Source organism: Prunus dulcis, chromosome 4 (assembly GCF_902201215.1).
Source record: "Prunus dulcis chromosome 4, ALMONDv2, whole genome shotgun sequence".
Lineage (NCBI taxonomy): Eukaryota > Viridiplantae > Streptophyta > Magnoliopsida > Rosales > Rosaceae > Prunus > Prunus dulcis.
The window spans coordinates 16,978,372-16,988,592 of record NC_047653.1 but is presented as its reverse complement, the minus strand read 5'-3'; the positions used below and the strand labels follow the sequence as shown (position 1 = coordinate 16,988,592).

The 10,221-nt window shown below is 34.9% G+C and overlaps 1 protein-coding gene across 1 annotated transcript; it reads left to right on the top strand.

Annotated features, from left to right (window-relative positions):
* Nucleotides 1–6: 6 nt before the first annotated feature.
* LOC117625829 (65-kDa microtubule-associated protein 5-like) lies at nt 7–3,692 on the top strand. The gene is made up of 7 exons (XM_034357398.1): nt 7–88; nt 210–369; nt 487–638; nt 980–1,067; nt 2,646–2,719; nt 2,827–2,901; nt 3,230–3,692. Exons 1-7 carry the CDS (start codon nt 20–22, stop codon nt 3,485–3,487), a joined length of 876 nt encoding a protein of 291 aa, XP_034213289.1. The 5' UTR covers nt 7–19; the 3' UTR covers nt 3,488–3,692.
* Nucleotides 3,693–10,221: the final 6,529 nt, after the last annotated feature.

Sequence of the window (10,221 nt, the reverse complement as noted above, 5' to 3'; positions counted from 1 at the left end):
AATATTTGACCATGTTACTATGTTAATTTCTTCCTCAGTTAATGACGTGTCAAGGCAAGGATGCCTTTCTCTAGATGTAATTGAACAGGTGCTAATTATTATCTTCAGTTTCTCTTGGAATTGCTCATGTAGAGAATATTGTGCTGTTATTTTAATGACTATGTAGTGCTAATGACTGCATGGTTATCATTACAATTTACTGTTTCTAGGCTGAGGTTGAAGTTGAGAGATTGAATATTTTGAAAGCCAGCAAGATGAAGGAGTTGGTGTTTAAGAGGCAAAATGAGCTGGAAGAAATTTACAGAGGGGTCCACATGGATGTAGATAGTGATGCAGCTAGACAGATTCTCAGCAGCCTCATAGATTCTGGTCTGAACGACCCTCAAATTTTTTGGCCTCTTATATATAGTTTTAAGAATACTTATAAAAAATTATAATGGTGAAACTGCCCTTGAAAATATGATTGTGATGCATATGGCTTAACAGGTAATGTCAATTTGTCTGATCTGCTTTCAAGCATGGATGATCAGATTATAAAGGCCAAAGAGCAAGCTCTAAGCAGGAAGGATATTTTGGACAAGGTAGAGAAGTGCATATTTGCATTTGAGGAGGAAAAGTGGCTTGATGAATATGAAAAGGTAAAAACATGAGAAAATTTGTACAATTTAAGATTTTTTTAATTTTTCAATGGTTTCAGAGGTTTTAGTTGTTCTTTTTCTATTCACAAATCCCCTTTTATTAGGGGTTATTGAAGATACTTTTAGCGCATGCTATTTAAGGAGAGGACATGCGTTATTGTATAGCCTTCCAGTGTTTCTCTTTCTTTTAGTGTTTGGTTGTTTTCTCAGATCCAAGTTTTTACATGTGGCAAATTAATTATGTTGATAAATTTTATTTAATTTATAAACCAGAATGTAAGTTTTACAAGTACCTTATTTCTGTTTCCTTCAAATTTCCTGTTGTTTTTTTTTTTTTGCAGGATGAAAATCGCTACAGTGCAGGAAGAGGAGCACACAAAAATTTGAAGCGTGCTGAGAAAGCTCGGATTCTGTCCGGAAAAATACCATGTAAGCTTGTGATAATTTATTTGAACATTAGGACCTCATATAATAATACTTGTTAGACATATGCTTTTTCAGTTATGTCATGTATTTTGTTCGGTATGCTCTTAAGAAAGGTACTTGTCAGTCTTTTTTTTGTTTTTTGCCTGATTTTATTGGCTATCTCAAGTTTATCTTCTTTCGTATGACAGAAGATATGAACACTTGACTTATTAATGTATCTCGCTCTAGCGTTTTGGTATTATTATTTAATTGTTGTATAACAGTATTTACACTCATTTGAAGTACGGTTTGCATTTTGGCATTTTTAAATACCTTCAAGTATATTTATGTCCATAGTCATGCTGTATTGTATATTCCTAAGAGTTTATTTTGTTCAGCTGACTTCATAATTCCTGATAATTGCATGCATCAAATTATTGATCAGTATACTTATTTGTTTTCCATAAGTACTTGAAAAGGCTGATGCTCCCGACTCTCTGCAGAGGAGCAAAACTAAGGAAAAACTTCATGCTTTCTTGTTTTAACAAACTAATATTATCCAAGTATCTTGTTCTTCTTGGAGCATTTTGGTATCCTTACCTTTTCTAGAATAGTACTTTTCTTCTTTTACATTTATTTGTAGGCTACATAAGACCTGGTTGAACCGAATGAGTTGAGAGTTATAGGAGCTCATAGACTTAAATAAATCTCAGACCTGGGGGAAATGTCATTAGAAGGGAAAACTGTTTGCATGTGGTTCAACTATGATAAAAGAAAACTGACGTCTATGCGCCAAGTAGAACAGAAGTACCAGAAATTTCATGCAGAAGCAAATCACAGCCTTATGGTTTGTGTGTAGAGGCGGCATTACGTTGATTACTTTTGTTCTCAAAAGTGCTTTGAAAAGTCATGACATGAAGCATTCATGGTATAAGATCTGAGTATACAGACCCCTAAGTTCTTGGGGTCTCAGTTTAGACCACAATTATCAGACCATTGTTTAGATTTGATACGAGTATGGAAAAGCAACCAACTTGATTGTTTATTCTGTTCTCCTTTTCTGGGATTGGCTAGGCAATGACTAAGGTCATAATGTATTAATAGTTGCATTAATGGGCTGGGAATAGGTCTTGGGTTATTATCCTATTATTGAGAAGAAGATAGGCTAGGAATACTTTTCTGTAATAGGTTGTCCTAAACTTAGAAAATTGGTGGTGTTGGAAATATAAACAGATAAACTTTTGTTACTTGCAACAGTGGGATATATTGCTTGGTTTGATGAATAAAGTTAATAATTGCTAATAAGTGGAGCCGAAAATCACTTTTGTTTATGGAGCGTAAAAAAATTGAAAGAGGCACTTCTATATGCAACCAATATGAAAATGTCATCATACTTTCCACTGTATGTTTAACCAGGCAATGTCTATTGCTTGGTTATTCGAAACTGTATGACACTCCAATTTCATGAGACTGAAATTATATTGAAAAGAAGGCCGATTTGCTTGCACTGCCTTGTTCCTTACAGTGTTTTTATTCTATATAGTTATTTGATTACTCAAGATTGGACGTTTCTCTATTAACTAAACATACTTTCTTGACTAGCTATCATCGAAACTTTGACTGCCAAAGTTAAAGCCTGGGAAATCGAGAAAGAAATCCCTTTCTTATATGACAAGGTGATCCTATATGGTTTACTAGTTGCTGTTGTTATATATATATATATAATAGTAATTTTTTTTTCCTTAGTCTTGAGTTCTTGGTCCAACATCTATATAAATTTCAGGTTCCTCTGAAACATACCTTGGAGGAGTACACTGCACAACGACAGGAGAGAGAAGAGGAGAAGCGTAAATCTCGGGTATGCTTGGACTTACTATTTTTCACCTGTTTGCTAATAAGTAGATGAAACACCTTGCCATCAAGTCTTTCATGTTGTCTGCGTTGATCTAGAATGCAAATAATTTCCACTGCCTATCTTCTGTTGCTCTAAGTGCTAAAGGTAACCTGATTGCTACTGCGAAAATGACAGAATCTCATTTTGTGTCAACATCTTGAATTTAGTAGACTTTCATGTCTCTGCATCTATCCTGGATGTGATCATCTTGTTTTTAAATTCATCTATTTCTAATTCCATACATACAAGTTATGTATGTCATCACTATTTAGCCTCTGGTTAACTTTTACAGGAGCAAAAACGGCTTCAAGAGCAACATAATGCAGAACAGGAGGCACTCTTTGGTTCAAGGCCTTCTACAAAGAAGCCACTGGGACAGAGCACCAATGCTAACACCATGGTCGGCACACCAATTAGTCGCCGGACACCCTTGGGACATCACGGAGTCTCAGCTGGGAAGGAACGCAGAGAAAGTGGAAGGGTCCATAACCTAACCCCTGTTAACTACGTTGCTCTGCCAAAGGATGATTCAGTTTCTCGGAGAAATTGAGGGTCATCTGTTGCCTTGAAATAGGTTGTAAATGAGTGCATATTTTTAATTTTTAATTTTTAATTTTTCGTTCAATGCTTGTCGACATTATCACATGTTCAGATATTCTACTTGAAACAATAGAGTAAGGATAGTTTGGAGCAACCTGATTTCAGCATGTAAATGATTTGGTGGTGAAAGTTCAAATCAACATAGTCATCTTCAAGTTCGGTTCTAAGATGTAGGTTGTAGGATAATTTTGGACCGTATCTATAGGATCTACTAGGAGACCCATAGAAATTTGGGAGCTTTAGTAATACACCCAAAATAGGCGTTGAAATTGTAAAAAAACCCTACATGAAATTTCAATTTAGAAACATACCCAAAAACCATTTATTACATATGAAATGAGTGTTGAAGTTACTATAAATTACATATGTCATTAATTAACTTAAAACAAGTCCAACACCAAAAAACTCAAAAAAATTCCAAAACAAGCTCGCAAGCCCGAAGTATATTGTTAATACATAGAAGTACAATGTTAATACCATGTCATAGAAGTACATTGCTAATACTATTCCATAGAAGTACATTGCTAATATCATTTCATAGAAGTACATTCTTTATACAATGTCATAGAACTATCTTGTTATTATTATGTCATAGAACCATATTGAGTCCTTTCCAAAGGCATAAACTTTCCCAGCATCACTGATCAACATTGTCCTGCCAGCCCCAGTAGCGAAGAATACTATTAATAACAAGATATCTCTACCAAAAAAAAAAAAAAAAACACTGTTAATACTATGTCATAGAAGTATACTGTTAATACTATGTCATAGAACCATCTTCCTAGTAAAAATTGCATTCTGCATATCATAAACTTCAAGGGAACGGTATGGAGTTGTACACTTTTTTGCTACCTATTATACAAATGAAATGATGTGGTTGTTAACTTCCAAATAATCCTCGTGATACTGATGGCTTTCCAATTCGAGCATAGAGTGCCAACATGCCAACCAAAGCAATGTCAACAGCCATGACAACCAAAAGATAAGCGGCGTACAACTCAAACTCAGGCCAGTTATCCTTTCCCCTTTTCTGAACTTCTACAAATGTTGTACAACAAGACTCTAAGACTATCTACATTACAAAAGAGTCGAGGAAAAGAAATTTCTTCAGTATTCAACAAGATCAACAACTATCAAATGTAATGGTCCAATTTGAAGGCAAGGTATATTTAATAATTAACTATATTACCCTTAACTTAAATAAAAATAGAGTAAATTTTAATAATAACACCACACACCTGTAGCTCATCAGTTTAAACTGTTCGTCTGGAGGCACAAATGACAGAATTTGTTGGGATTCCCAAGGGCAAAATCGAACACATGGATGGAATCTTACATCATCAAGAATAGAAGGGTTTGCAAATGAAAGAGTCAAATCAGGAACACCTGAGAGATGGGAGTTCACTTGCACTTCACCATATATCTCACATTTCACCAGGACCCCATCCCTGAGCAGCACACACACAACTTTAAGTACAAAACCTTGAGATATAAATTATAATCATACAAAGCATTCAATTATAACTACCAAGTCTGCAAATCTTCATACAATAATCATCACCATCCAAAAATGATAAAATTATAAATTAAATTGCAACCATTATCTTCAAGTAGATTATTCTCCTCTTCAAACTTCAGATAAGGCACTACTATTCTCATCCAACTTATTCAAAAAGATTGCGGACGCAAAAGGGTGAACAAAATTTTTCATTCACTTGAAGAGGCCATGTGATTCATATAGTTTGAAAAATGAATAGAATATCCCAAGCTCCTTATCTGTCTGTTTCTAGATTGTAAACAGTCACCAATTACGAACAGGAAGCATAGTCATTAATACATGGAATCTTTAATCCATACCAAAAAGAAAAGGATGGAGATATCTTATCAAAGCATTAAAAAAGAAAAAAAGATTGACCTGTTTACAATTGCATCCATTTCTTCAACAAGATCAACATAAACTTCATTGTTAGCATATTTTGGGTCTGTTGTTCTCCATGGAATGCAAGATGATGTTGCACCTAGAAGAGTGTCACTCATGTTGGAACTGTTGCCTGTCACAACACTCAACATCTTGTTAACTATATTTGGTGGAGCAATCACCTCTCCCAGAATATTAGGTTCACTGCACTTAACATCTTGTTAACTATATTTGGTGGAGCAATCATCTCTCTCAGAATATTAGGTTCTATAGTGAAAGTGAAGCCATTGTCAATCATCTCATATGGAAAACACCAAATTCCAACCCTAATTGGACAATACTAGAAAAAACCATGAATATAGAGCTCAAACCTGATTAAACTTTGAAAGCTGATCAACAATATCATTTCCAACAAGTACCTCTCCAACAAACAAGACAAGATTTGGATTGTTAAGATTGACTAGCTTGGACAGTGTCCTCATTAACGGTTCATTATCCTGAAATGCATAATACAATATATTTTCACATTAAAAAAATATATATACAGCAGCAACGAGGAAGATGACAAACCTAAGTCTTGGAAGAAGAACCGATAAGAGCATTGCCAAGAGCATCGAAAGGATTCGCGGAAGAAGATGAGCCTGGAGCCTCACAAGCTGCTCACCGCCATGGTCGATGCTCTTCTTCTTCTTATTCCTCTTCAATCTACAACATAATTGTTATTAAATAAAAGATTTAAAAAATAATAATAATAAGTCAGCTATTTCTCAAAATTGCAAAGGGGCAAAACCATAATCTAATATAACTATTGAATTGAAAAAATCGACAGCTATCGATTTTTGGGTTTATTTTGGGTGTGTTTATATACAATAAATAGTATAGGGTTTATTTATAGTTTTATGTCTAGGAATGGGTATTTAACTAATTTTGTATAGAAATTTAACATGGATATTTTTTTATACAAGCGATATTCTATTTTAAGCTAATTTAAACTACGGGGAGGGGCGTTCGAACTCTGTGAAGAGTAGGGGAGCACATCCGCTCTAGCCAACTTGGCTAATCCCATGGCTGTAATTTCACTTTCTTTTTTTTTTTTTTTTTTTTTTTATTTTAATAAACCAACTTACAATATAGTGTAAAATAGTGCGTGGGCACTGGTTCTCATTACACAGGCTTAGCTTGGACTAAATTTTGTCCCAGGCTTAGCTTCGATTTGATGAACTTTATGATTAGCACTCGTGGGCTCTCTGATATTTCAATGCTGTTTTATAACATTTTGATATTACAGTTTCCCTTTTTAAGTACAACCCCTTGTAATTAGTGATTGTTGGCATATGGATGGGAACTAGTCTTTCCATACTTGTGGAGAAGCTGTATAAATATTTCATGTCTCAACAATGTGTTTCTTTTCCCATGGTTATCCGGACATTGGATGTTCTCCTACAAGTACTTGTTGTGTTTCCTAATGTAGAGACTTTGCGCAGTAAGGTAAGGAGTCGCGTGTGGGATACCAGAAGTACTTTGTTTTGATATTTTATCATCAGCACTTGTAACCTGATGCTAGTGTATGTGGTATCCAGGTAACATCATTTGTACACCGGATGGTGGACACACTAGGAGCATTTGTTTTTCCCTACCTCCTAAAGGCACTGGAGCAATTGCTTGTGGATATAAGGTATAAAGCATTTATAACTAAATTCTTCTATTCTGAATTTTTTTTTTGGGGTTAAATCTAACTTTGAGAAAATAATTTTTGGTAATAAATAGAGAACAAATTTTGGACAGGTACTGTGTCACCAAGAAATAAAATTTAGAAAATAACAGTTCTGTTTCACATAAGTATATTTTGCACCAGTTTGATGGATGGATCTGATTTGATTTGTTTCTATGACATGGTATTAACAGTGTACTTCTATGACATAGTATTAACATATTTTCAGTAACAAAGCTTGCTTTATATATAGCTGTGTACATCAAGTTAATATGACATGCAAAATGTGATTTTTACTAAGAAGATAGTTCTATGACATAGTATTAACAATGTACTTTTTCTTTTTCTTTTTCTTGTAGAAGTATTTCCTTTTGCCTTTGCGATTGTATTGGTGAAACTGTAGACAATTGGAGATGGGATATTGGATGTCTTGCTGGACTTTTTTGGATTTTTTTTATATAAAATGGTATTAACAATGTTTTTTTTAATGAAATCGTATTAACAATGTTTTTTTTAATGAAATCGTATTAACAATGGTTTTGTGTATGAAATTGTATTAACAATGTTTTATTTGTATGAAATGGTATTAACAATGTCTTTTTGTATGAAATGGTATTAATAATGTTTTTTTATTTTTTATTTTTTTTATGAAATAGTATTAACAATGTTTTTTTTTTTTTGGGTACGAAATGGTATTAACATATACTTCTATGACATGGTTTGCAGAGGTTTGATGGAGAAGGAAGGGACGTGGGGACATGCCATTGGTTTTCATGTTATTTATTTATTTATTTTTTTATACTTAAGTTTGGGGTTTTTTTTTTTTTAAAAAAAAAATCTGAATTGGGTTTGTTTTGGGTCTTTTTGTGTTTTTTTGTATTGAGCTTCTTTTAAGTTAGTTAATGGCAGTCATGTAATTTATAGGAAATTCAACACTCATTTTGTATGTAGTAAATAATTTTTGGATATGTTTCTAAAGTGCATTTCATGTAGGTTTTTTAAAATAATTTTAGTCTCTATTTTGAGTATATTACTAAAGCTCCCTATATTCAAAGAGTATAGCCTTGCTATAGCCGCAAGGCTATACTCTTAAAATACCCTTTTTAAAATTTTCTTTTTTATCAATTAAATAATATCTTACCATTATTTAAATACTTTCATTATTAATTATGTTTTAATTATTATATCTTTAGTGAATAATAATTATTAAATATTTTAATAAAAATCATAGAAATTTAGTTTTACCAAAATATTTTAATATTCCAAAAATGGATTTTAAATTAATACTTGGGTAGCCTTGATTCTTATCTGGAGATGCCGGGGGACTATCTTTCTTCTTCGGAGATACCGGAGGCATCTCTCTCTTCTTCTCCGGGAAGAAGAGAAAGTAGAAGAATGTTGGAGAACTTTTTGTCTCATAGTAGAAGAAGTGATGTTAGCTAGTGATCCATACCGTATCATCAGAATGCAGGGTTTTGCCTCATCCTTTGGCAAGGTACATGTTGCTGGCGGTAAGCAGTAATTTTTTGATTTGCTCGTGACCGAATTTTCCAACATGAAGACAAAAACTAATGGAATTCGACATTAAAGAGCTTACCTTATCATTCGTGATTCAGGATTAATCGATTAATCATGAAGACCTAAATTCGATTAATGATAGAGAAAATCCTAGATAAGATGCCCAAACAAAAACAGTAATCCTTATTGGGCAATTTAAAATAAAAAATAAAAAAATAAAAAAACAGATAATTGTGCCTAAAACCAAACAATAGTGCTTAAAACTATTTGGTAAACTATTTGTCCATTTTCTTCTTGTTCTTCGTAACCACGGCTATGTCAGTAAAAAAACATTAGAGTTTTTACATTGGAGATTAAGTGGTCAGGTTGGTCCTCAATAACAACCTTTTCTATATTCCACATAGCTCTGTCGAATGTAATAGGAAAATATGGATATTCCAACATATATGTTTCTACTTTCTTTATCTCTGTCACGCCCCGGACCGGCTCTACCGTAGCACGATATTGTCCGCTTTGGGCCTAGGCCCGCACGGTTTTGTTTTTGGGAGCTCACGGAACAACTTCCCAGGGTGGTCACCCATCCTGGGATTGCTCCAGCCTCCCACTCGCTTAACTTTGGAGTTCCTACGACTCCGAAGCCAGTGAGCTCCCAGAAGGCCTCGCGCTAGGTAGATGCGAGTGTGCACATATAAGGCACATCGCCCCCTCTCCGTTTGGTCGATGTGGGATCTCACAATCCACCCCCCTTAAGGGATCCGACATCCTCGTCGGCACACTCGCACCCCACGGCAGAGTGGCTCTGATACCAAATTGTCACGCCCCGGACCGGCTCCGCCGTAGCACGATATTGTCCGCTTTGGGCCTCCCTCACTGCCCGCACGGTTTTGTTTCTAGGAGCTCACGAGCAACTTCCTAGGGTGGTCACCCATCCTGGGATTGCTCCAGCCTCCAACTCGCTTAACTTCGGAGTTCTTACAACTCCGAAGCCAGTGAGCTCCCAAAAGGCCTCGCGCTAGGTAGATGCGAGTGTGCACATATAAGGCACATCGCCCCCTCTCCGTTTGGTCGATGTGGGATCTCACAATCTCATTTGCGATTGAGTCGTTGGACGGCTCGCTGCTTTCATAACCTTGATTCTTATCCGGAGATGCCGAGGGACTCTCTATCTTCTCCAGAGATACTGGGGTCCTCTATCTCTTCTTCTCCAAGAAGAAGAGAAAGTAGAAGAATGTTGGAGAACTTTTTGTCTCATAGTAGAAGAAGTGATGTTAGGTAGTGATCCCTACCGTATCATCAGAAGTGATGTTAGGTGCTGGGCGGGTCTTTATATATATATATATAAATAGTATAGCAGCCCGGTTATACTATATTTTTTTTGAATTTTTTTAAGAAATAGTATGGCCGCGTGATTATCATCTGTTGGTAAAAGAGGCCTTACTATCTTTAGCTATTCTCATGCTCACCAATGTATAAGATGCATATATTTTATTGTAATAATAATATAATATATATATTATTATATACCCATATATATTAT

Excerpts from the sequence above, each read along its gene's own strand:
- LOC117625829 (XM_034357398.1), top strand. The coding sequence starts at position 20 with ATGTTAATTTCTTCCTCAGTTAATGACGTGTCAAGGCAAGGATGCCTT. Across the intron at positions 89-209 it reads CTCTAGATGTAATTGAACAG|GCTGAGGTTGAAGTTGAGAG; the intron begins GTGCTAATTATT and ends TACTGTTTCTAG. Across the intron at positions 2,720-2,826 it reads TCCCTTTCTTATATGACAAG|GTTCCTCTGAAACATACCTT; the intron begins GTGATCCTATAT and ends TATAAATTTCAG.